Genomic DNA, 27,579 nt, shown 5'->3' on the forward strand with positions numbered 1-27,579 from the left:
CAGATGCCAACACCACGCCCCGACGGGGTGCAGTGCTGCAACCACCCATACTATTACAGATGTGATCAGTAGTGCGCGATGTTGCAATTTCTTGCACTAGGAGTGGCAACCGACGGCGACCAAAGCTGCAACCCGGCAGTGGGCCAAACGTTGTGATGCTCCGCAAGGGCAGGGCCGCCGCCCAAACCGCGGCAACCTGGCATGGAGGGGAACTGCCCCAACGCCCTCCCCATGGCCACACATCACAGGTTGTGGCGGGCACGGAAGAAGGGGTCCGCCTTGTCCAAAAAATGAACCGGCGTGATGGTGACCACCCTCGAGCCCCAGCACCCTCCCCATGGCCACAAATCACAGGGTACGTCATGGGTCGCTCCCTTAGTGCAACCACACTGACGGGCACGAGCTCGCGACCGGAGAGGACCATGGGGTCGATCTCTAAGATCTTCCTAAAACCGAGGAAAGCGGCAGGGATGCAGATGGGGTTGACGAACTCCGTCGGGAAGCCGGTGACGACGAGGAGAATGCAAACATGCGTGCTTTGGGGAACACGGGCGTACACTAGTAGAAAACAGGGCTTTGGTTCGCCCAGAAAAGAGCATTAATCCTGGTTGCATTACGAACCGGGACTAATGTAAGCATTAGTCCCAGTTCGAGCGGCTAGGGCACCTTACAGGCATTAGTACTGGACCTTTAGTCCCGGTTGGTGCCACGAACCGGGACTAAAGGGTGTGATGCCCATTAGTACCGATTCATGGCACCAACCGGTACTAAAGGTTAGACCTTTAGTCCCAGTTCGAGCCACCAACCGGTACTAATGGTGTTTGAGTCATTAGTACCGGTTCGTGCCACGAACCGGTACTAAAGGCCTCATTTTCAAACTCTACCCCTCCCCCCCTCTCCCGTGGATCGCCTTTTCAGTTCTGTAAAAAGAAAAAAAAATGATAAAAACTTCAAAAATTAAAATCCTTTGAGATGTAGTTATGTTACTACATGTACTAGTTAGGAAAATTTAAGAACTTAAATTTGGACATGTTTTGTAAAAAGTGTAGGGAAAATGTAAAATGGCTATAACTTTTGCATACGATGTCAGAAAAAAACGTATAATATATCAAAATGTTCAGCACAAAAATCCGCATCCGATTTTGACAGCCTGCGGCCTGTTTGCAAATTTTTAGAATCCTCAAATTCTAAAAGGAACAAAAGTTATGCTCAAATTTCAGTTTTTTTATTTTTGTTAAATCTGGTCAAACTATGGTCAAACTACTTATTCGAGAAGTATTAGTCTTACTAAATAATTATTCAAGAATATTAGTGTTACTAAATAATTATTTTAATTTTTTTGAATTTTGGTCAAATCTGGTCAAACTGTGGTCAAACTACTTATTCAAGAAATATTACTGTTACTAAATAATTATTCCAGTTTTTTTGAATTTTGGTCAAATCTGGTCAAACTATGGTCAAACTGTGGTCAAACTACTTATTCAAGAAATATTAGTGTTACTCTAATTACTATTTTTTAGAACAATAGTTTCAAACTCAAACAGTGAAATGTGTGATTTCATGCTCAAACTAAATTCCTGAGGGTTAATAGGATTGACATCTTACTATTGTCAGGAAAACAACAAGTGCAGACTTGAAAACGAGGGAGAATAGAACCCGAAAGTTAAGCGTGCTCAGGTTGGAGTAGTGAGAGGATAGGTGACCGTCCGGGAAGTTAGATGATTTGGAATGATGAGGGGTGATTAGATATTAGAGGTTAAAATAATTCAGAAATTTGAAAATAAAAAATTTAAAAAAAATCATAAAATTTCCTTTATATCGGTTGGTGTTACCAACCGGGACAATAGGCCTTTTTTCTACTAGTGGTAGCTCTCCTCGCGACGAAGATCAATGCTCGCTTCCTTATGAAATATGACTCTGGAGGCATCTATTCGAGATGCTCTAAGGTGGATCGTTCTTTCAACAAGATGCGGTGGTTTTGTCGATCTTCATATCGTGGCCCTCAATAGATGTTGTGATGGTGTGCGTTGGTGCGTGTGACCCGGTGGTGTGACTGTATATGCTGACCTGGGTGTTCTGAGAAAAATCCTGATGGACTTGTTCTTACATTTGGTTAAACTATTAATTTGCCTATGAATAATTTTCAGTACGTGCACCTATCTAGGCTCATCATCATGGATAGCAACTTGTCGTCTAATTAATTCCACGAGACTCCGGCGACATTTCCTCATTGCTTCCCCGGAACCATCCGCTGTGTCGTCAGCCGTATATGCATGTGTTACTGACGCGATCATTTTGTATCGTCCACTCTGCGGTTGCTTTATAAGTCGGTCGTGACCGAGGCCATTCAGCCAACGGTTTAATTGAGCTTAAGAAGAACCCTGTCGGGCGTACATACATGGCAGCTCCGGCCGGTAAGTGGCCGTGGGTCGGGGTCGGGACGGCCATGACCGTCGTCACCGTGTGGTCCTGCTCCAAATTGCCGGACTACATCCACGACGAGCTGAGGCACTTCATCACCAAGTGGACGCCGCTCGTCGCCGCCTACTTCAACCCCTACGTCCAGGTCACCATCTCCGAGCAAAGCGACGAGCAGTTCCGCCGAAACGAGCTCTTCGACGACATCTCCGCCTACCTCACCGACAAATGCGCTGGCGGCGCCCGCAGGCTCAAGGCCGAGCTGGGGAAGGACGGCAAGCTCCCGGAGATCACCCTGGACGACGACGTGCACGTCACCGACGACCACCAAGGCGCGCGCGTCTGGTGGTACGCGTCCAACAAGGGCCCCAGCTACAGGAGCCCGGGCCCCGTCGTCAGCCTCTTCCCCTTCGACACGGAGCCCCGGCTGTTCCGGGCAGTGTTCCACAAGCGCCACCGCCGTGTCATGCTCGACGACTACCTGCCGGGCGCGCTGGAGAAGGGCCGCGGTCTCATCGCCACCATGGCCAGGGAGAGGCGGCTGTTCACGAACCACCGGCCGGGGAACAGGAGCACCTGGTGCCACGTGCCATTCGAGCACCCGGCGACCTTCGACAAGCTCGCCATGGACCCTGACCATAAGAAGGAGATCACCGACGATCTGGAGGCGTTCATGGATGGCAAGCAGTACTACTCAGACGTGGGCAAGGCGTGGAAGCGCGGGTACCTGCTGCACGGGCCCCCCGGCACGGGCAAGTCAACGCTAATCTCGGCCATGGCCAACAAGCTCAAGTACGACGTCTACGACCTTGACCTCACGTCCGTCAAGAACAACGCCGAGCTCCGGAAGCTCTTCATCGAGACCAAGGGCAAGTCCATCATCGTCATCGAGGACATCGACGCCATCGAGGTCGACCTCGCCGGAAACCGCAAGGTCGCCGACAAGAAGGGCGCCGGGGGCAGCTGCTGCGACCCGCTGGACCCCAACAAAGATGACGGCAGCAAGGTGACGCTCTCCGGTCTGCTCAGCTTCGTGGACGGGCTGTGGTCAGCGAGCGGCGGCGAGCGGGTCATCATCTTCACCACCAACCGCGTTGACATGCTCGACCCAGCGCTGACCCGCCGCGGGAGGATGGACATGCACATCGAGATGTCTTACTGCCGCTTCGGGGCCTTCAAGGTGCTCGCCAAGAACTACCTCAAGGTAGAAGACCACGACTTGTTCGACGAAATACGGCAGCTGCTCGACGACACTGACACGTCACCCGCTGACGTGGCACATAACCTCATGCCCAAATGCAAAAAGAGGAGGAGGGACGACTCCGATAGGTCGTCCAGTGACGTGGCGCGTATGGACGCCGACACTTCCTTGGCAGGTTTAGTTGAGACCCTGAAGAAAGCCAGGAGGGAATCAGTGACTGCTCCGGCCGCCGTGAAACTTTGAGATAACTGTCATACCGGCCTATTTCTTGGTGATGTTTGTCCCCATGTAACATTTTCCTCCTTGGTATCAATATATATATGCAAGTTTTCAATACCGTCGTAAAAGGCCACTGGCTGGTTCGGAGTGGCTCGACTGCCGGTGAGAATCAATGCCGATTTTAGTCATGGCGGACGATGACGGTGTTTTAGACGTTATTTCCTTGTCGAAGGCATCGCCGTTACAATTGTCGTTACCTCGCTCCATCTGCTCTAGGGAAAACCCTAGATCTTGGTCTCCCCGATCAGATGATAACGGTGCCTTCTGTGTCATTCTACCCATGGGGGCATGGTTTTGGAGCGGGTGCTGCTTGAAGGTGCCAAGAAGTGGAATGGTGTTTGCATAGACCGGTTTGTGCTCTCGGCTCGTCGTGGGACGGCTTGGTGAGGCCATCGTATTAGATGGTGTGCGTTGGTGCAAGTTCATGGCACATCATCAAACTTGTAGGTACGGTGTAGCGACAGAGATCGCGAGGAAGATGACTTCAGGTTGCACCATGTATTTAACCTCTTTTTTAAAAAGAGCAGCTACATCGATCTTTCATTCACAACATATATCAAACAATGAACAAAACAGTGACAATAAATTAATATTGGCAGAAAGAAAATGAGGAAATTGCACCAATACACAAGCTTTATGGTTGAGGTAAGAGCATGTCTAATCAATCCATTAGAACCTCATAACTCCTCATTACTCCTAGGCCACCCGACCACCTAGTTGATGCCGTCCTCCTCCGAGCTAGATTCAAATCCGAACGTGGCAGTGCAGCCGACCGAAGGGACGCGACGGTTGTGAAGAGGATAGTGATAGGAGGAGTGATAGTGTGAGTGAACTGGAGTGGCTAGGGTTAGGGTTTGATCCACTCTGGAGAGGAAATTTTGTGGGTCGTGGTGGGCCAGAACAGTTCGAATGTGCTATCCGGACGTGTGCTGCCCCGATAGTGTAGGGAAATATGGGTTTTATGTGCCTCCTTTGGAGGTATTTTTCGTCCATGCATATGGGGAGGGTTTGGATGCAAATGCGTATTTTTCTTTTTTAGTGCTCGCCTACAATTTTCGGTGAAGTGGGTCGGTCCAACAACGTGGTAGTGACAAGTTTTGGGAACCTTCTAAACGGGAATCTTTTGTACGGTTTCAGAAAGTTCCACGCGATTTCTCTTTCTTTTTAGTTTTGTTTACCGGTTCTTATCAATTTTTATTTTGACTTTTTCGCTATTCATTTCTCCTTCATTTTTCCTTTTTTGACTTTTTCAAATACTTATATATTTTCTAATACACGTTGAATATTTTCGTATATATGGTGAACATTTTTCAAATACATGTTGACTATTTTCCAAATATACATTGAAGATACATCCGAATATATGTTGAACAGTTGTCAAATGCGCACTGAACATTTTTTAGATACATGGTGAATATTTTTTTAAATGACACACATAATTTTATATGTTACGACCATCTTCTAGAAATGGCATGAACATTTTGAAATGCACATGCATATTTTTTAAATGTTATCAACACATTTTAAATTTGATTATTTTAAATTTCATGAACATATTTTTAGATGCCTGAACATTGTGAAAATGAAATATGCTTTTTTTACAAATGGTGCCAAGATTTTTACTTATTAATGAGTTTTAAATAAAAAATATCATGAACATATTTTTAAAAGCCACGACCATTTATTTGAATTGTACAAACATTATTTTAAACCGTGTGAACATTTTTTTTTGAGGATCCCTGTGAACATTTTTGTAATTTGTGGTGAACATTTTTTTTAAACTAAGTAAAGTAAACTTATCCATATATATGTTCCAATATTTAAGAATCCTATATATACCTAACTAAATAGTTCATTCTCACTGCTTGTGTTATTAGCCCGCGTTGCCACAGGACGACAAATATATAAAAATGTATTAATGGTCAAATGGTAATTGGTTAAAGGGTCGTCAATTTTACTTCACAAAATTTGACCAGAATACATGTACACGTTCCATCAATTTTTTTATTCAAAAAATGTTGAGCCAAGTAGACAACGGACATAATACCAGCACCTTAATCTTCGTAAAAAAAAACATACTGGTAAGAAATTTCCATGTGTATTGAAAAAACTACAATAAATCAGTCTAACTGAAACTATTATATCATTCCTACAAATTCAATACTCCAAAAATGACACTAACACAAACTTTAACTAATTGCTCATAAGAAGCGGCTTCAACTCACGAACTTTTTGACCAATACCATTCTGATTCACCGCATATTGTTAGCTCCTTGTATCCTACTAGTAGCCTAGACAAAGTAATATATATATATATATATATATATATATCTAATCTAAAAAAAATCCCAGTTACAGCAGTTATTCGTTCTTCAGTTGACACGTGTTTTGGTTCGCTGTTGGTTCTTTTCACTTCCTTACCCATTTTTGTTGTGGGCCGGTTTGGTTGGTCCACCGCTTGCCGCTGACAGCGCACAAATCGCAGGTTTCAGGGTGGCTGTGGATGTATGTGAATTAGCTGACCTGGGATACAATGGAATCCACTGGACTTTTGAGAAGCCAATAGTAGGAGGCGAATATTGCCGGGTCCGTTTGGACCGAGCACTTGCTAGCCCCAGCTGGTCAAATATGTTCCCATTTGCTTCGGTGGAACATCTTACGGCGGCCAAGTCCGACCACAGCCCGATTGTGCCGATCAATGAACTAGAAGCTGGAAACTTGAGGATAGCTCTGAAGAAACCCTTCTGGTATGAATGCAAGTGGGAAACTGAAAGTACCTTCAGGAACACGGTGGAGGTAGCGTGGCGAGCGGATCAGCCTGCTACAGCAGTTGCCGAGCTTGCCAACAAATTAACGTCGGTGGCTACAGATCTTCGCCATTGGGGGTTGTCCACTTTTGGTTCGGTTAGACAAGAACTAAGGTCATTTCGGCTGCAACTTGCGTCTTTCAGAGCAGACCCCCTGCGGGTTGTTCTGTCACCGGAGGAAAAGAAGACGCGTGATCGGATTGTAGAGATTTGCTACAGGGTAGAAGTAATGATGAAGCAAGGGTCCAAGATTAGTTGGCTAGCTGAAGGTGATAGCAACACTCAAATTTTCAAAGGAAGGCTAGCGCCAGGAGAGCCAAGAACACAGTCACCCAGCTTCAGAGGACAGACGGCTCCATGTGCACTGATGCCAAGGTTATGGCGGATATGGTGACAGAGTTCTACTCAAATTTATATGCTTCAGAGGGCACTGTAGGCATGGAAGAAGTGCTTTCACATGTCCCGGCCAGAGTTGATGCTGCAGTGAATGCCCATCTCAATGCCCCTTATAGCTCAGAAGAGGTTAAAGCTGCACTTTTCCAAATGTTTCCAACCAAGGCTCCCGGCCCGGATGGTTTTTCGGTGCACTTTCAGAGGCATTCGGAGCTGTGTGGTGATGAGGTAACACAAATGATCATCAGGGTGCTCAGTGGAGAGGACTCTCTAGAGGATATAAATGGTACGTTCATCGTTCTTATTCCCAGCATAGCTAGTCCAAAAATGTTAGGACAATTTTGACCTATAAGCCCTTGCAATGTGATTTATAAAATTGCTTCCAAGGTCTTAGCAAACAGGTTGAAGACCATCCTCCCCGAGGTAATCTCTGAAGAGCCGTCGGTGTTTGTCCCAGGACATCTCATCACAGATAATTTTATTGCAGCTTATGAGTGTTTGCATTATATGAAGACAAGGAGAGTGAAGGGCAACCGTTTCTGCGCACTTAAACTAGACATGATGAGGCGTATGACAGGTTGAAATGGTCGTACATGAAGGAGCTTATGCTCAAGCTTGGGATTAGTCCTCATTTCACAGAAACTGTTATGAGATGTGTATCTTCGGTTTCCTTCTCAATACTTTTTAATGGAGGTAGCCTAGATGATTTTAGGTCGACACGGGGCCGAAGACAGGGAGATCCTATCTTGTCGTACTTGTTCCTCCTAGCGGCAGAAGGATTTTCTGCTTGTTGAAGGCCCAAGGAGTGAGGGGTATTTCAGTGACTGAATCAGCACCATCAGTGAACCACCTCTTCACTACAAAAAAAAGACACTTCCGTGATGATACGTGTTTGTCACAGTAGGTCACGATTTATGTCATGATTGTACATCCATGATGATTTTATGACAGAATCAAGATAGGCATACCTGTGTTGTCGTAGAAGTGTTCCATGATAATTCTGAAATTATCATCACAAAAGTGTCCACTTCCATGACGATAAATGACGTGTCATGGAAGTGCTTTCGTTAAGGGTGACCGACACGTGGCATCCACCGTAACGGGTCATCGTCAAGCTATCGGGTTCGGTTTTGGATCCGATAACCCATTAACAGCCACGACCAATGGTGATTTTTCACGTGTAAAATTCTCATTGGCTGGAGGAAACATGTGTCAGCTCCGCGTTGGGACAGATGTCAACCGTCCAATGGACAGGAGGTGCCTATGGTACATCGACATGTGGCAAGGTCCAGTAGTGGTCCATTTAGGTTAAAAAGGTTGGCCCGTTTAATTTGGTTAAAAGTTAATGGGCCAGCCCACCGAAAGCCTTTTAATGGCCTGCTCGCGTATAGCCCATTCACGGCCCGTTAAGTCACGGCCCGTTATGGACTTTCCCAATTCGGCCCAGTAACGTCATGTGGGTCGTCCAATATAATTCCAGCCCCTTGTCACTTTCGGCCCATGTATGACACATGACATCTTTCGGCCCATATGAGGCCTTTAGTATATCTTTGGGTCCTTTAATGGCCCATAGTGAAACTGGCCCATAATAAATAGTATAACACTTTATACCCAATAACGACCCATTTATTAGTTGGGCCATTTGCAATCCGTGTTATCTTTCAGCCTTCTATGAGCCCATTTATTCTTGGGCTCATTTTCAGCCCTCGGTTACGTACGGTCTGTTTCTGGCATGTTCTCCTGATGGGCCAAATTCAGCCTGTGGTTAAAGATGACCCATTTGTGGCCCATTATACCATTGGGCCATTTTCGTGGCGTCTCTATTCCGGCCCATTAACGACCAGTTATGTCCGTCGGTAGAATTAAGCCCGTGATACATATTGGCCTATTAATGGCCCGTTATGGTCGGGACCATAAACATGCAATTCCATCTTTAGCCCGTTTATGGCCCATACTGAATAGTACGGCCCATGTTTGGTCTATCAATAAATGATACGGCCCGTAGAACGCCCATGAAGTTGACGACCCGTAGAAGGCCCATGAATTTGACGGCCCGTAGAGGACCCATGAACTCACGGGCCGTAGAAGGCCCATGAGCTCGACGGCCCATAGAAGGCCCATGAATTCGACCGCCCGTACGAGGCCCATGGTCTGTGAAAAAAATCTGCAGTGATTACAAGCAAATAAATAAACAAGAATAAGGAAATAAATAACTAAGAAACTTAAGCTAGGCTATTACGGCTATTACAAATATTACATCCATCAGGCATCAAAGTTCGCCACCAGTGCCAATATAGGGAACAAAGCAGCATATTACATACACTGGGCGTCTAAATTGGCCAGCAGTGCAAATAAACATGACAGCAAAACAAGTCCATGACTGAAACAATTTCAGAAGAGCTCAAGAAAAGTTATCATGGGTATCCACCATGCTGGCAATAAGCTTAGCAAGCTTATTAACTTTCTCTTGTTTGATGCTAAAATCCTCCAACGCTTGTTGTTGCAACAGAAAGTATGCAACTGAATTCTGCTGGGACTTCCTCAGTCCTTCGGCTTCTTATCGCCGCACAACTGATCGATGTCTTTCAGCTTGTAGTTGAGACTCAAAAAACCGAATTAATTCAGAGAGAAGGTTCGAAGAGCTTGTGCCAGCGGTAGTGGCCACTAACTCGAACACTGCAGCAAGACAGGACTTTGGGGTTGTCTCACTGTCTTCAAGATAGTTTTCCTTGTCAGTTTCATCAGCTGGTTTGAAGGATGTGGATTTGGGTCTTTTATTGAGGGTCACATCATCCCTATCCATTGTTGTGCGGAGTGAACTCCTCGGCTAAAAGAGCCTCGGATAATGCCTCAAGAGCGAGAGATGTTGTTTTGTTTTCGACTCGGAGAGCTCTGTCCGGGTCACTAGCGATGGTGATCACACCATTGGGTCCTGGCATTTTGAGTTTCATGTACCCGTAGTGAGGTATAGCTTGGAACCTTGAGAATGCTTCACGCCCCAATAGGGCGTGGTATCCGCTATGGAAGGTCACAATGTGGAAAAGTAGTTCCTTGGTCCTGTAGTTCTCCGGAGCACCGAACACTACGTCCAGGGTGATTCATCCAGAGCAGCGCGCCTCTTTGCCGGGGATAATTCCCCGAAACATGGTGTAACTCTATTCGACTCGAGATCTGTCGAACTGCATTTAGTTGAGGGTATCCTCATAAATGAGGTTTAGACCGTTGCCCCCATCCATAAGCACCTTTGTTAGTCTGAAGCCGTCCACTATGGGGTCGAGGACTAGTGCGGCGGGTGCTCGGACGGGGCGGGCCCTTGGTTCATCCTTCTCATCGTAGGTGATTGGAGTGTCCGTCCACGAGCTTGCAGCTATGATTAGGCGTAACAAAGTTTTATTCACCAAGTTGCAATCAAGGCACGAGAATTAGATATGGAGTACAAGAAGTATCATAAAAAGCTACATGCTAAGAGGGAAGATATATCTGAATCCACTTTTAAATTTGAGATTGGGATGAACAAATTTAATGCTCTTAGAGGTTAGTGTCCCATTATCCCGAAGTCTTTATATGGTAGACTCAATCTTGATCCTTTTATAATTAGTGAGATTAAACCGATTCCACTTATACTACGCAGTAGGTGTTAGACACCATATTGTTGTTCAAAATTACAGTTGCCCTGCTCTATTGATCTTGCCATAGTGGATATGCATGAAGATCCTATAGCTCAAATCATATTGGGTAGGCCATTTTTCAGAACTATCAATATTGTTACTAATTTCTATGAGGGAAACATAAGGTTTGACCTTGAACCCTTTGTCAAACACTTTCCCAAGAAAAGAAGCCCAGGGTGTACACCAACAATGGAATAACCTTAAATCTCACGAGCTATGGTATGGTGTGCTCACACCAAAAGAGAAGTGATTATCATCACAGTTGTTTAGACCGTAACCAAAAGCGTTTCATGGGAGGCAACCTTTGCGAATAAATGTTAGTTAAGTTTTTTGTTTTAACTTATAGCTCTGATAAAAGAGTGTTCATTCTAATTAGAGAAGAGGAGAAGAAGAAATGTAATGATCACCTCCATTATAATTTTTACGTCGTGCTACGACTCGGTTGAATCCTCGCAAACTATGCCTATTGTGTGTGTTGGAAATAATCTCATAGGTCCTTAGAAAATTTTTCTGGAAAAACATCGCTGTTTCAGGCATCGGGAAGAGAAGATGTGGTCTAGTATGAGCACCTCTGCTCGTACCAACGCTCTGACCACTACGCCGAAGAAACACCCCAAGTTCCAGTGTAGAAGACGGTGCCCCGTACAGTCACACCCACTCGTACGAGGGGTCGTGCCGAAGGAGAGGCAGAGCCAACAACACACGATAGGAGAAGATGGTCGGTGGTACTAGCGTACCAACAGTCATACCCAACCTCAATAGAAACAATATCCATCATCAGAAGAGAAGAAGGGGCGTGGTACGAACACAAGCACTCATACCCAAATTCGAATGGAGGCCTTCATCTTACCAGCACGGAAGATGGTGCCTGTTACAAGCGCAAGTGCTCGACCAAGGCCATACCAGGAGAACACAGGCGCATCTAGGCTTCGGAAGAGAACATGGCTCTTTGTACCGCAGGCAATTTCGGCAATAAACATCCCGAAGGGAGGTAATCCTAAACCAAAATTTCAATCTCATCCCTCCTCCTCCAACATCAAAGAAACTTTGAATCTCTCTCCCTACCGATTTCCAATTTGATTCCTCGCGCGTGAAGGATAACGGTATATTTCTCCCCTGGGCCCTATGTTATTTCTTGCAAGTCCACACTCCTAGCTTCTCATTGCCATGCCAGAGTTCTTGTTTGTTCTTGAACCATTTTACTTGTTGAGCACGCAATCGTAGATGTTTCTAGGGGATATCCGTTATTTTTTCACAAGGAATCAATCTTGCATAGTTCTACTGAACTGCATTTTTTTTTGTAGAAATGGACACAAGTAGTTCCACCTCGCGTGCCCACACCATTGCTCAAGGGGTAATTTCCCATGGGCCACAAAAACCCACCATTGAGTGCAATGCCTTCTTATTTGGAATTAATTTCCCGAAGGAAACAAAGTATTAGATACTCCACAAAAAGGGAAGTGAAATCGACCAAGTGGGCGTGTCCAATCACCATGGACGCACTTGGCATGGGTAACGATTTCAATTTGTTATGCACCAATACATGTCAGCATCATTTTCTTTGTAAGGACACTTGCACCTATCACCGGTTGATGCTCAAATTCTTGAGCACCTCGGCGTACACCATTAGGACGAGAGGACATGATCCCAAAATGCCTCATGGACCGGAACTTCGACATGTCTCTCACTTACTTCGGCTTTGTCAACAACGACGGTCACATTCGATTTGTTGATGACCTGCTACGACGCCATCCTCAGCATTACTACTACAAGATGAACCTTGATAGCCCTGATCAAAGGGCTAGTCATATCGAATGTCATACTATCCATTATTTCTATTATGTTATTTCTAACATGTTGCAGCCACGTGCAGAAGTTTTAAAAGTTAATGAAGGAACATATTTATACTCGCAAAAGCTACAAACCAGAGCTCCAACCATACGCCAAACTTAGGTGCATTCCTTGTACTTTGGCTAAGTTGCCAAGCCAACAAAACTCGCGGTGGCATCACTTGCGGAGGAGTCATCACTGTCTTGGTCAACGCAATAGGCCTGAACATAAGCGGCTTTCATCCTTTGGACGTAACCATTACATTAATATGCTAGTTCTCCGTAGTGCTGAAATGGTCGTAACTCATTATGGTAGACCCTATATCATATTCCTAGATTGGGACTTTTACTAACAAATGTGGGACATTTATAACAAATGTGTGAGAGTTGCAAATTATATAGCCCATGAGCTAGCTAGATTATCTAATTTTTTCTACCATTGATGTCTGGATGGATAAAGCTCCTGCTTATTTCACTCCTCTCATAGTCTCATTGTAAAGAAGGTAACACTTATCATTGGGGAGGTTTTAGTGTTAAAAAAGTGCCACCTTTTTATTTGAGAACATAAAGATCACTTCCTCTAGGTTTTTTTTTTGAGCCAGCATAACGCATACTTGGCCTCTTCATTCCCTAGGCCGCTCCTCGGTCGGGCCGGTCTTGTTGGTCGAAGTATTTCCAGTGACAGGACATCACTGGTCCACCGTGCTGCGCGCTGGGAGGAAACGCAGTGTGCATCCCTCGCTCCGCTCGCGCACCCCTAGGGGTGGACATATGAACCGAAGACCGAAATACCGAACCGAAAGAACCGGCACCGACACCGAACTGACCGAAACCGATTACTTCGGTTGTTACTTCGGTCGTAACTTCTGTAGAACCGAAATTAGTTCGGGATTCTCGGTTATAGGCCTCGGTTACCCGATAAACCGATATACTTTAAAATATGAGAAATAGCCCAACCCATTATCATTACCTGGCAACTCCCGAGGCCCAGCAGGCTGGCACCCCACGTGACCTGCTGAAAAGTCACCCCCGTTTCCCCCATCTCACGCAACGCCCTGACCTAGCCGCCACGAGCGTTTCCTCCCTGGTCTGCTCCCCCGCCGGCGGTAGCGCTCTGCTCTCCTACCTCTTCTGCTGCCCCGCCGGTGGTGGCGCTATGCTCTCCTCCGCAGCCGGCGACGGCAGCCTAGTGGACTAGCAGCCCGCAGCAGGACTTATCTCCTCTCTTCTTTGTGATTTCTTTTACCATCCCGTCATATTATTCCTTGATGATTTCACGTTTTCTTGAGAAACTGATTAGGTAGATGAGAAGTTCTTGCCTTTAGATCTGATTGCGTTCGATTGACGGTGTTTTCTTTCTCTGTTCGATCGTGTGTGCTGTCAAACAACTTCGGTCTTGTTCGATTATACGGGAAACTGAACCGAAGTCAGGGCGCCCCAAACTCTCGGTTAGCAAGATTATGAAAGACCGATCGGTCATCGTTTCCAGGAAACCGAATTAGCTATAACCCGAACAAACCGAACCGAAATTCTCGGTTAAACCGAATGCCCAGCCGGCCTTTGGGTCCGCCCATTTGCAGGGCCCTCTATTTTTTTATTTCAAGTTTTTTTTCCATTTTCTTTTTTCTTTTTTGTTGTTTTCTTATCTAAATAATTTGGTATTACACAAAGTTCTAATTTTTTTCAATGCACATTTGAAAAATAAATGTTCACGAAATCATAAAATGTTTGTGGATTCAATAAAATTTCATGATTTTACAAAAAAGTTTGCATGTTCAAAAAATTTGCATGATTTTGAAAAAGCAGTTCAGGAAATCATTTATTTTTCATGATTTGAGAAAACTATTCGTGAATTAAAAAAATCTTATGAAATTGAACAAAGGTCACAAACTCGAAAATTGTGTATGAATTTGTAAAAACGTTCAAAAGAAATAAAATATTCATGAATGATAAAAAAGGTTCATCGATCCAAAAAATGTTCGCTAATAAAAAAAATTCATGTATTCAAAAATTGTTCATCCATTTAAAAAAATGTTCATGAATTACAAATATTGTTCCCTCAATTTCCGAAAAATGTTCGTCGACTTGAGGAATGTTCGCTGATTTTTAAAAAGTGTTCACAGGTTCAAAAAAGATGTTCACTTTCTCCAAAAATGTTGGCGAATTTGGGAAAAAATGTTCGTTAATTCAGAAAATGTTCAGGAATTTTGAAAAAAATCATAGCTTTAAAAATGCTCACGAGTTTTAAAAATTGTTCACGATTGAAGAAAATATGTTCATAAATTTGAAAGACGGCTAAATAAATAAATAACATTAAATAAAAACTAAAAAACGTAAACTGAAAAAATAAAAAATAAAAAAAGAGAAAAAATAAATAAATAACCGAAAGAAAAAACAAAGAAAAACAAAAAAACGGTTCTCAACATTCCCAAAACCGGTGGGGAGGTAATCCCGAAATGTGCCGGGCCAAAAAGGAGCATACGCGCTGTAGGGGGGTACGGGCCAGCTCGCTATTTGGCGACCTAGGCGCCAAATAGGAGTGACCGCGGTCCACCCTCCGTCTCCTTCTGCCCGTGCGTGCCGGACCCCTGTGCCACCCCCGTCCCCGTGTGCCGCTCCCAATGTTTTCGCCGCTCCATTCCACGCGCCTCCCCCCTTCTGCTTCCGCGCCCTCGAGCCGCACCCGCGGCGGCGCGACGGGGAGCGGAACGCCGCCGCGATGAAGCCGCACCCCCCGCCGCCTCCGCCGCCGGGCAGCCGCGGGTGGGGCGGGGGCGCGACGGGCCGCCGCCGGGCCTTCGCGTGCGCCCTCGCCGGGGCCGCCCTCGCGCTCGCGCTCCTCTGCCTCTTCCACGGCGCCGCCTTCGGCCCCACCCTCCGCCGCCCTCGCCTCCGCCTCCGAGCCTCGCAGGTCCAGGCCCAGGCCCCGCTCCCCGCCGGCCTCGCTCTCTCCTCCCTCCCGGTACGTAACGCACAGTACGCCTCGGCGTCGCGCTTTCCGTATGTACGTGCTAATGGCGGGTGGTTCGATTCGCTGACTGCGCCCGGGTTTGCGGCCTGTTTGCGCAGGTGTGCGACGCGAGGCACTCGGAGCTGATCCCGTGCCTGGACCGGGGCCTCCACCACCAGCTCCGCCTCAGGCTCAACCTCTCCCTCATGGAGCACTACGAGCGCCACTGCCCGCCCGCGCCCCGCCGCCTCAACTGCCTCATCCCCCCGCCCGACGGCTACCTGGTGAGCCCATCCACGAGCATGCATGGTCCACGATGAACTCCTTGCAGATTGCTGTGCCTCGTTTGTTTTCGCTCACGCCGATGTGATGTGGGTGGCCATGCCTAGGTGCCGATCAGGTGGCCGAGGAGCCGGGATGAGGTGTGGACGGCCAACATACCCCACACGCACCTCGCCTCCGAGAAGTCAGACCAGAGGTGGATGGTGGTGAACGGTGACAAGATCAACTTCCCTGGCGGAGGCACCCACTTCCACTACGGCGCCGACAAGTACATTGTGAACCTCGCGCAGGTTTGAAATGTTCTAAGCTCCTATAGCAGTTAACCCACCACCTTTTGGTTATATTTGTTGGAAGCTAACGAACAGTGCCAATGTCGATTGGTGTGATACTAGATGTTGGGGTTTCCGAATGACAAGCTGAACAACGAAGGCAACATCAGGAACGTGCTCGACGTCGGCTGCGGGGTTGCTAGCTTCGGGGCTTACCTCCTACCGCTAGATATAATTGCAATGTCGCTTGCTCCCAACGATGTGCACGAGAACCAGATTCAGTTTGCCCTTGAGAGGGGGATCCCGTCCACCCTTGGTGTGCTGGGTACAAGGAGGCTGCCATATCCAAGCCGCTCATTTGAGCTGGCGCATTGCTCGCGCTGTCGAATTGACTGGTTGCAGAGGGATGGGATCTTGTTGCTGGAAGTGGATAGGGTTTTGAGGCCTGGAGGGTATTTCGTTTATTCGTCACCAGAGGCTTATGCTCATCGTGATCCAGTTAACCGGAAGATATGGAAGCAGATGAGCAATCTTGCTCAGAGGATGTGCTGGAAGATTGCTTCAAAGGAGGGTCAGACGGTGATATGGGTCAAACCATTGACAAATGGGTGCTATATGAGGAGAGAGCCCAGAGCACTTCCTCCCATGTGTGGCCATGATGATGACCCAGATGCTGCTTGGAATGTCCTCATGAAAGCATGCATAACTCCCTACTCCAAGAGTAAGCTCACTTTCCTGATTTGCCTCAAGATTATTATTGAGTTACCATAGTCTATTCTCTGCCTCTTGCTTTCTTCTGCTTGAAATATACTTTTACCCTGGCAAAAGTTCACACATGTTATAACCCTTTGTTGAGCATTGGCTAGCCATAATATAGAAGGGTACTTTGGTCAACCTTTTACCTGAAGGGAATACCCCTTTCCAACCCTGTTTGATCTGCCTTATCGCCTACTAACAGGATCAAACCACTTGTTTCCCGCTCTATCACTTGCCATTAAGACATCATTTTGGCCTCCACAGATCACTCTTTGCTGCTGATTTGCTGGCCATGACAATATGCCTGCATGCCACCACGATTGGTTACCTTTGCTTTGTTTGCATATATCTGGTTTGAACTGTAGTAATGGTTTGATAGTTTCCAATTTCTGCAGCAGAGTTTCCTGCAATTAACACCTCTAGTTTGAAACTGTAGTAGTATATTGCCATATTTGGTTCAGTTCATCTGTTCATATATGTATATTGTCTGCTGCTGTAACTGTTATTAAAGAAAATTTTCATTACAAGTTTCTGTAATGAAATTTCCAACTTTAACTGTAGTTCTTACATAAATTACTCTAGTATGAAACATCAAGTGTTGGCTAGCATACCTGTACCCTGATGGTGTAATGTTCTTATATTTAACCAGGAGTTAACAAGGTTAAAGGAAGCGAACTGCTTCCCTGGCCACAAAGGCTCACAGCACCACCCCCTCGTCTGGAAGAGATTGGAATCAGTTCAAAGAATTTTACTGAAGACAATGTGAGTACTTTGATGACTGATTTTGCTATATGAAGCCACACCCTTCCCAGATGATGATCTTGAGTGTCTAACCTTCGAATACTGTCTGCAGAAAATTTGGAATTCTAGAGTTGCTCAGTACTGGAAACTTATGAAATCTGAGATACAGAAGTATTCCTTCAGAAATGTTATGGATATGAATGCTAACCTTGGCGGATTTGCAGCATCACTGAGGAAAAAAGATGTCTGGGTAATGAATGTAGTCCCTTTCATGGAATCTGGAAAACTGAAGATCATATATGACCGTGGTTTGATAGGAACAATCCATAACTGGTAAGATGTTTGTGCAATACCTTCTGTCCTACTTCTCATCTATTCATTTCAGATTCAATTGTTTCAATGCTGCCTAAGTGACTATGCAAACCTAGATCTTAGATTTGAATATTTTTGTTCGGTGACACATAAGGTATAATTTTATAACTATATCAGAGGTTTTAATTGCATAAAGAATAGGTCAATGTTTTGACAAGTGCTCATACGTGGAACTTGTTTTTAAGTGGTCATCTATATGAGTACCACATTTTGGTGCTTCACAAAGCGGTGTATAACTGTATATTTCCCTATGTCAGGTGTAGCAATAGTATTATGTTGTTTCAATTTGATGTCATTGTACCGAATGCACACTTTTAATATATAATCCACTCGTCACATTCCAGACATGCTGTCATGAATGGAACCAGAGTTCTCTCATTGAAAATTTTCCTTCCTAGTTGCTATAAAAGTACCCTGCCGTTAACTGATGGGCACCGGAAAAACTGTATAGTAGAATTGCACAGAGATGAAAAACCAGATGCCTGTCTCCACACCAGCTGCTCCTCTATTGCCTAACAGTTTCCATTCTTGATGCATATTTACCCGCATGCCAGAACTTGTTCCTTAACTAGCAACATGATGCTTGCCATCTCGGGCTCGTGGTTATCAATGAAATAAACTTCTTGTGCATTGTTCTGTGTAATTCCATACCATACTTGATGCTTCCTAGTTCCTAAGACTGCTCCATACGAGTGGCTACTGCTTGATTCTATTTATTTGTTCTTTGTTACTGAAGGTGCGAGTCATTCTCGACATACCCTCGTACCTACGACCTCCTTCACGCCTGGCTCCTGTTCTCTGAGATGGAAAATCAAGGCTGTGGCCTGGAAGATCTGCTGATCGAGATGGACCGCATCATGAGGCCTCATGGGTACGCCATCATCAGGGACAAAGCTGCTGTCATAGACTACATCAAGAAGCTTCTACACGCGCTGAGATGGGACGACTGGTCATCTGAGGTGAAACCAAAGAGAGACGCGCTTTCTTCAGGCGATGAAAGAGTCTTGATCGTGAGGAAGAAGCTATGGGATCAGGCAGCGCAGGCGGCTTCCTAGCAAGCAAGCGCAAAACTGTTCTTGTTCTGATCTTATTAGCCACTGCTAACCGTCGTTTCACAAATCCTAGCTCTATCATACAGTAGTTCTCTACCTTCTCCGTTAGCGCTTTGACACACCATCCTTTCTCCGCAGTTTTGTGTCTGTGATGGAATGTTCACAGAAGAGATAGGAGGAGTATGGCATGCATAATCGCAGATTTCAATGGTTCAGAATTCATAGGACAGTATGGTCGTCGAAAATGCTAATCTCCGTTCGACTTTTGTAAATTGATGCCATTTCAGAATTGGCATTTGGAGATTTTGCTTTGACTATTACTCCCTCTGTCCCTAAATATATTGAACTACCAAAACCTCATATATTTAGGAACGGAGGGAGTACTTTTCATGTCAACGTGTTTGTAAAAAGCATAAAACTATATGTCTGAAATGTAAATATTTTTTCTGTTTTCTCTTGAAATTTTGTTGACATTTGAAAAATGTATATATAACCCTCACAAGTATCCCATTTTAGCCACTTCACCATCAGTAGTATTATTTACTTTGGTAAAATATTAATTCTGATGAAAGTGCCTAAGTTATCATTTACTTTGACACAAACTTTGCCACCTCTAATAGTTTCCATAACCCAATCTACCCATTTATCAGGGAACCCCTTCATTTTAATCATTTGGAAGACAAAGGACCATTTCACCTTGTCATATGCTTTCTCAAAATCCACCTCGAGTAGAATGACACTCTGCTTTTTTCGATGAATGCTATTTAAGGCTTCATGTAGTATTGATACCCCCTCCATTATATATCTACCTTTGACAAAAGCAGTCTGAAATCACCTCTGGAGGTACTAACTTAAGTTTATTCATCACCACTTTTGCTAATATTTTGAAGCTCACATTTAACAAGCAAGTATGCCTAAATTTTGGAATTTGATATTTTTAATTTTTGGAACTAGAGTAATAATGCCATAATTGAGTCTTCTAATATCCATTTTCCCTTCCAAAAAGTTATCCAAGAGGACTTTTAGGTCAAACTTAATCAAAACCAAAAAAATGTTGATAACACTCAGCAAGAGCCATCTGGTCCAAGAGATTTTTTGTGGGCCATGTTAAAAACAACATTTTTAATTTCTTATAGATAATTTTTTTTTCTGTCAATTTAGTTTTATGCTCTTTAGAAATTTGTTCGGCATTACCAATGTCTAAAGAAATAGGGGAATCATCAGGAGACCAAGTAAGTTTTTACAGAAAAGCGTAATATAATCCATAAGATTTTTATCTCCTTCAATCTTCCGTTCCTCTTGGTCTAGACTAGTAATTTTATTTCTCCTGCGTTTGCCATTAGCTTTGGCATGGATTTTTTTGGTGCTGCTATCACCTATCAATTCATCTACTTTAGCCCTTCGTTTCCATTTAGCGGCTTCTTGTTTAAGAAGCCTATCCACTTGGGCCCTGAGCTCTAGCTGTTCATTTCGGCCTTCCGTAGTAAGCCCAAAAAGCTCACAATGTTTAACAATGATATCAAGCTTAGTTAGAATATCTTTTTTTCAATTCTCTATACCAAGCATTCATGTTTTTGTTCCATCCTTTTAGTTTAGGTCTGAGCAACCTAAATTTGGTCTGCCATCTTTCTATGTTGTCACTGGTAATTTTTGGGTCATTCCAAACATCACTGACAATTTAGTCAATTCCATCTCTTTATTACCAAGCATTTTCAAATCTGAAGAGAGGATTAGACTTTTGTATATCACCAGAATCTAGGAAGGTAGGGGTATGATCAGATTTTCCTCTGACCAAAGCAGACACATGTGTCAGAGGATACGTTTCTTCCCATTCCACAGTACATAAAATCCGGTCTAGTTTCTCAAAGGTGGGTATGGAGAGATTGTTCCCCCAGGTAATCTGCTTGCCCTGCATATCAAGTTCCCTCACCCCAACCTGTTCTAAAATCACATTAAATAAAAAACTCCAATGGCCAAGAGTTCCTGGTTTATTTTTTTCACCACCTTTCCTAATGATATTAAAATCACCCCCAATCAAGATGGGATTAACATTTTTTTTGGAAGACCCTAGACAATTCTGCCAAAAAAGTAGCTTTCCTTTCTGGCTGAGCTGCACCATATACTACCACCAAATCCCAAATAAGTCTGGTTTTCAAATCTTGTACAGTCATTTTAATGTGGTAATCCCCTTCATCTTGTGCCAATACATCAAGTGAAAAATATAATTAACCCCAAGTAGTAGACCACCAGACTTCCCCCTAGACAGAGTGAAGTGCCAGTGAAAATCTCTACCAGCACACAGACACAGGCTTTGTAGGTCAGTCCTGGAAAAAGTTTGTCTCATGGTTTCTTGGAGGCCAAGGAAATCAACTTTTAGATCCATAATCATTTCTTTAAGAAATCTCTTTTAAATACCCCCCCAAAACCTCTCATGTTCCAAAAGACACCTCACATCTTTTCTTTTTCTTTTTTCCTGATTGTCCAAGAGCCTTATTGATGATAGCAGTTTTATCACTAAAATTCTTAGGATTTCTGCTTTTGCTCTTTTCTTTTTTTTTTTAGAAAAAAATTCTCTCAACATATCCCAAGCATTCTCATTATCATCATTGTTACTTTCTCCATCTTCATCTATCAATTCTTCCAAACTATGTTCCCCGGTTTCAATATTGGGTATTTTCAGGAACACACACCTCTTCCTTATTACTACAATTATCATTATTAGCCACCCACAAATCTACTCTAACCTGTTCAACATATTTAATGAGCTTTATATTGTGCTCGATTGTATCAATACTTTTACCTAAGTTTACTCCCACTCCATCAGCAACTTTGTGTAGATAGCTATGAGGTGCAGTCAACAAGGTAGGAAGAATCTGCTGACCATACTTATCTTTGTGAGCATCCTTTCCTTAGCTAGTTCAGTAATATTGTAGTCTTCTTTATCTTTGAGCCTATCACATCTTCTGATTCTCTCCATTTCTTTTGGGTCCAGCTCTCCTTTTTCAGCTCTTTTGACCATAGTCCCAAAGGAGTCTTGTGTTTCTTGGCTAGCTGTATAATCAATAGGCTCTATATATCCATCTCCTGGTTCCACCAAATCATGTCCCAATATCTTGTTGTTAGCTTTAGTATCATAACCTTCTAGTTCTCCACCTTCCAGAGACATATTCCCTCCATCGCTCTTATCACCAGATTGAGATCCTCTTATTTCCCCACTAGCCCTGAAATTGAGTTACAACAACTCATGTTGTCTTTTCACCTTTCTCTCCAAGTTTGTTTTTCTGATTTCAATTTCTTTTGTCCTTTTTCCTCCATCATCAACTGAATAGTTTGTCTAGCAGTCATCTCTTCCACCAATTGCAATCTAATTAACATATTTTTTTCCTCATCTATTTCCACGACCAACTTTTTTCCTCCATCAGTTCTATAGCTTCCCATCATTTCCCTATTCTGCCCATCATCAATCCCCACTTTCTCATACTGTTCAGCCCCCTTCCCCCAAAGTTAATATTATGCTAAACCTGGGAATGGTTATTCAAAAACCGGGTGAAATGGTTCGGTTTTTACTTTGGGTTTGATTAGTTCAGGTTTTATTGGGCCGAGTCTTTTTTAGTTTGGTTTTGGTTTGGGTATGTGGAGAAACTAGTTTGGGTATAGTTGGTTATGGGTTTAAATAGTTTGGTTATTAGCGGCTATAAACTATGGGTTCAAACCAGTTTCTGGGCATTGGTTATGTGCAATAACAAACGACGCACCAACAATGAGTAGTTTCGATCCGCGTGCATGCTGCGATGCACTTTGTAATTTTGTGTTTTGGGGAAACGCCACATGCAAATCAGACATGTCTGCTTGTGCTTTGGCTAAGGAATTGGATTTAATACACTTATTAGTGAGCTTTTCAGTCGTGGGCATTGTCTTTTGCCTCTTGCTGTCTGCCGACTGTATCTCAAGGATAACTTTGTTCCCAAACTGTTGTAGATGCACTTATGTCTGTTCTATCTCATTTACTTCTTAACATGTCAATTTGTGTAATCAGATGTACATTGAATCAAACCCATAGTTATGTATTGGGTTTAAACCCATGGTTATGTATTGGGTTTAAATTGGTTTGGGTGGAAAAAATAGTGGTTTTAGTTTTGGTTGGGCTGAAAATGATATTAAACGGTTATGGTTCAAGTATGGTTTTGAGAATATGTATACGGGTATGGTTCAAGTATGGTTTAAGTATGAAACCATTCTCAGATTTAATTATGCTTAACAAAGTAAGAGTTTTTGTTTTTCTTCTGCTTATCATTTTCCTTTTGTTCAGGTACCCATCCAAAGATAAGAAATCAAACACCTTCCTTTTGTTATCCCCATCAATTTGTGCCATCCCTATTCAACAATAGACTCAAATTCAAAACCAATGTCATACATGAACAAGTCTTTTGTGGTTATTTCTGTACCAGCTGGTATCTTGTGTAAATCTCTCACACGCACCTTCAGCCTAATTTCTTCTTTTGAATGAATATGATATACATCCACTTCCACCATAGGTCCCAAAACAGATCCAATTTCATAGATACCCAAATAGTGCCTTAATGTGTCAGGTACTCCAAGCATCTTTATCCAGACTGGGTGTAGCTTCCCTTTAGCCTTCTCATTGACATGTGTATCTGTTTTAATTTTTTAGTAAAAGAACCAACTAATTTCATTTGGCCTTCAGGTTGGATTGCACTTTCTCTCTGCATTCGCGCCCCAACCTATGTTGAGTTTTCCAACTGCGCAGCTCGCCCTATAGGGCCACTACCCTTTCCAGCCCTCAGCTACGTAACAGGCAAAAAAGTGAACCACAAGCACCTGGGTGGCTGGGCACACAAGTCAGATCTCCAAGGAAAAACTAGGTTTTTTAAGCGGTAAACTAAACTTTATTAAGGAGTCTCAAGGTTTAGAAGAATGATAAGGGGGTCATGGGGAAACCCCGACCACATGTGGCGACCAACATATAAAGAACTAGAAAATTTAGGTAAATTGTGAGCTTCCCAATTCAAAGAGCGACCTTCAAAAATGAATTCACAGCTAGAATACTCTCCTGCCCAGGCTGCAATTTCCTTTATAATGATAGAGCATTTGCATTCAGTACCTGTTCTAATATCTGAAATCACCATCTTGTAGTCGCATGCGATAATGATTCGGTCAAACGAGAGATCGAGTGCGAGCGATAGAGCTTCTTGACATGCAAGGGCTTCGAGCGTAGCTGGGTCAACAATGCCAGAGAAGACCATTGCAGAAGAACCCAAAAAACACGCCATTATGATCTCTACATGCGTGAAGAGGCGCCCTCTCTCCATTTCTTGCTAATCCCCCGTTAACATGAATCTTTGCGATTCCCACTCCTAGTGACTCCAGGCTTCGTGTGGCTGTGCGTTTTTGGATCCCCTACCCGTAGCTCTAGCAGGAACTCTCTCTGGCATTCTCAGAGATTCAAGTTCAGATAAGAACCTAGCTTTGCTAGTTTCCAGAGAGAATTGCAGATTTTCCCCAGCACTGGAACATACCACAAAGAAGACCACGCCTTAGCTCACTACAAAAAAAGACACATCCGTGACATTTTGGGTCGAACGAATTTTTTTCCTATCATACTTATGACACTTCTATGACGATAATTATGAGAAAACCAGGTATCATCATAGATGTGGTGGGCTCCTACTTCTATGACAAAAAATCATGACAGAAAATGGGCTTTTCGTCCTGGGCGGGCCTGAGACGCACCTGCATGACATTCTTTGGACCGTCCATGACGAAAAATTATGGTAGAAGCGAGGGCGAGGAAAATTTCGGGGAGTTACCGGTTACGGTGGGTTGTCGGGGCCGAGCGATGCATGGAGGTTTGCACGTTTCTCTCGTACACGTATGCGTGTGTGTGCGAGGCGTTGCGCTCTAACTGAACCCAAGCGAGGCGTTCACCTATTGAACCCGATCAATTGCACTAGCTACACTACTGAACCCCGATCGATCCCTTGCTATTAACTGAACGCAGTCGAGCGATTCCTTCGCTACTGCTGATAACTGAAGTCGATCAAACCTGCTGCCTCTTGATGAATAGTGAGCGTTGTTGGAGGTTGGATGAACAGTTCCCGGTGGGGGTTGGATGAATAGGACCCCGTGGGGGTGTAGAGGCCGTTGCCGCTGGATGGACATGACCCCGATCGAGCCGGTTGGGGCTGGATGAATAGGATGACCCCGTGGAGGGCTGGTTGAACAGTAGCCGGTGGAGGGCTAGATGAACAGTAGCCCGTGAAGGGATGGTTGAATAGGACCCCGTGGAGAGGGATGGTTGAACAGTAGCCGGTGGAGGCTGGATGAACATGAGCCCGTGGATGAACAGTCACAGGTGGAGGCTGGAGGAGGTCGACGGTGGATGAACAGTAGCCCGTGGAGGCTGAAAGAGGTCGCCGGTGGAGATGAACAGTAGCCCGTGGAGTCCCGTTTTGCGGTACGCCACACCCCTCTCGATGAACATGACCCTGTTTCGACCATAGGCACTCGAACACAAGTCCGTTTCCTCCGTTTTGCGGTACGCCGGACCCCTCCCGATGAACAGGATCTCGTTTCAACCGTAGACACTCGAACACAAGTCTGTTTCCTCCGTTTTACGGTACGACAGATCCCTCTCGATGAGCAGGATCCCGTTTCGACTGTAGACGGTCGAACACAAGGCCGTTTCCTCCGTTCTGTGATACGCCAGGGCTCGTTTCGATCGGCTGTTCCGCCCAAGCCGGTCGCCTCCCGATGAACACGATCCATTCCGACCCAGTCTGTTGCCTCCCGATGAACAGGACACGTTCCGACCCAGTAACTTGGCTCCCGGTGAACACGACGCTGTTTCCTCCGTTCTGACCCAACCGGTTAGCTGAAGATGAATAGGACAACATCGCCGCTGTCCGTTGCCTCTCCATGTACACAAGCCCTGGCCGTCCGTATGCGTGAGTACGCGTTTCGAGACCCCGCTCATATGTATGTACGTGGCCGTATTTTTTGGCGTGTGGCAGTATGTACGTGTACACGGTTTAGACGGGACAACCTGAACTGCTATGCGGGGGGCTCTACTATGACATGTGCTGCTACTTACTCGGCCATGTTTCATCGTTGCAGAGCGACCGATCGACCAGTATGTACGTACACCTTTGCGACAAGACAGACAACACTACGTACGCGTCGACCAGGTGGGTTCCAGCTGTCAGGGAGGATAAGGACGCATTTCCTTGCGTGCGAAGATATAACTGCTGCGTCCTAGCTGTTAGGGGGGAATCAATCTTTTTGCCTGCAATAAGGACACACTTCCTTGCGTGCGAAGATGTAGCTGGTGGGTCCCAGCTGTCAGGGGAAGAAAACATTATTTTTCAGGGTAAAAAGAGTGCAGTTGAATGCATGCGTCCATGGGCGTGGTGCGTCCCCACTGTCAGCCTCTCAGTCATCTTCCGATGACTCTCGTTTGTTGACCACGTTGACCACACCGTGCCGAGCGCACCAAGGCCGGTGGACGATGGCGAGGCCCCAGACTAGAACGACCGAAGATGGGGAAGACGCGATAGTGGAGTCGTAGATGGAGAGGAGTGGGAAACTTTACTGGTTCGGGTGCGTGGCAGCACTGCCGCCCACAGGAGACAGGAGCAAGAACAGAGGTTGAAGAAGCAGCACGGCCGACCATGGGAGGCGGTAGCAGGCAGTACCGCCGGCGGTGGTTTGGGCGGCTGAAGCATGAATATCCGAGATTGAAGAAGCACCACGGTCGTTAGATGGACATCCAACAACCACTGCTAATAGAATCGTGTGTTGACTATAAGTTTTTTTTGAGATGTGTGTTGACTATAAGTTAACAAAGCCTTGCGTACGCGTCAACTTAGTAGGCTCACAAGTGACCATCACATATGTGGCAGAGAACATATAGCCCATTTGTGATTTATATTTTTAATTATAATGGAATTTACTCAGCCCATTTACTGTTTGTTAAAATTACAGCCGATTTTCTAGCCAGGACTTTGTTAATAATTTCAGCCAACCGCTAAAAAAATCAACAAAATTTCCAACATTTTAATGGGATCTGAAATATTTTTAACCCGAAATTTAGAGTCAAATTAAATAAAATTTCAAAATAAACTTGTATTAGGTAAAAATCCAACGAAATTTTGCGCGCACAACAAGTAATGAAATTAAAAGAATTACCTTTTTTGAGAAGAATAAAAAATGTACCTGTTCGGTGCATTTTTTATATTTATAGCCAATTTTTTTAATTACAACCCATTTATTATTTTTTAAAGCCCATTTTCTTGGCAAGTCTAATGCGGCCCGGAGAATAACAAGTTGACCTGGGTTGGGTATTCCGCAAAAAAAGAATAGCTGGGCTAGCCATTTTCACATTTAAATATTAATATCTGGGCTGGATTTTTGGTCGGCATAAAATAATAGCCTGGGCCAGATGGGCCACAGCCCGCCCAGTTGATACCCTGCTCCTCTAAACAACGACAAAAATATCACTCAAGAGAAACTCTGCTCACACCTCAAAAACAGAAATACTGCTCG

At 44.6% G+C, this 27,579-nt stretch overlaps 2 protein-coding genes across 2 annotated transcripts; both read left to right on the forward strand.

Moving 5' to 3' along the window:
• Positions 1–2,398: 2,398 nt before the first annotated feature.
• LOC119340836 (AAA-ATPase At3g28580-like) lies at positions 2,399–3,920 on the forward strand. The gene has a single exon (XM_037612743.1). It carries the CDS (start codon positions 2,399–2,401, stop codon positions 3,860–3,862), a length of 1,464 nt encoding a protein of 487 aa, XP_037468640.1. The 3' UTR covers positions 3,863–3,920.
• An 11,394-nt stretch (positions 3,921–15,314) lies between these two features.
• LOC119339224 (probable methyltransferase PMT9) lies at positions 15,315–19,239 on the forward strand. Its single transcript, XM_037611357.1, has 7 exons — positions 15,315–15,557; positions 15,665–15,829; positions 15,935–16,117; positions 16,220–16,817; positions 17,502–17,614; positions 17,706–17,926; positions 18,702–19,239. The coding sequence occupies exons 1-7, from the start codon at positions 15,315–15,317 to the stop codon at positions 19,018–19,020; spliced, it is 1,842 nt and encodes a 613-aa protein (XP_037467254.1). The 3' UTR covers positions 19,021–19,239.
• Positions 19,240–27,579: the final 8,340 nt, after the last annotated feature.

This window comes from Triticum dicoccoides, chromosome 7B (assembly GCF_002162155.2).
Source record: "Triticum dicoccoides isolate Atlit2015 ecotype Zavitan chromosome 7B, WEW_v2.0, whole genome shotgun sequence".
Taxonomy (NCBI): domain Eukaryota; kingdom Viridiplantae; phylum Streptophyta; class Magnoliopsida; order Poales; family Poaceae; genus Triticum; species Triticum dicoccoides.

Excerpts from the sequence above, each read along its gene's own strand:
- LOC119340836 (XM_037612743.1), top strand. The coding sequence starts at position 2,399 with ATGGCAGCTCCGGCCGGTAAGTGGCCGTGGGTCGGGGTCGGGACGGCC.
- LOC119339224 (XM_037611357.1), top strand. The coding sequence starts at position 15,315 with ATGAAGCCGCACCCCCCGCCGCCTCCGCCGCCGGGCAGCCGCGGGTGG. Across the intron at positions 15,558-15,664 it reads TCGCTCTCTCCTCCCTCCCG|GTGTGCGACGCGAGGCACTC; the intron begins GTACGTAACGCA and ends CTGTTTGCGCAG. Across the intron at positions 17,927-18,701 it reads ATAGGAACAATCCATAACTG|GTGCGAGTCATTCTCGACAT; the intron begins GTAAGATGTTTG and ends TTGTTACTGAAG.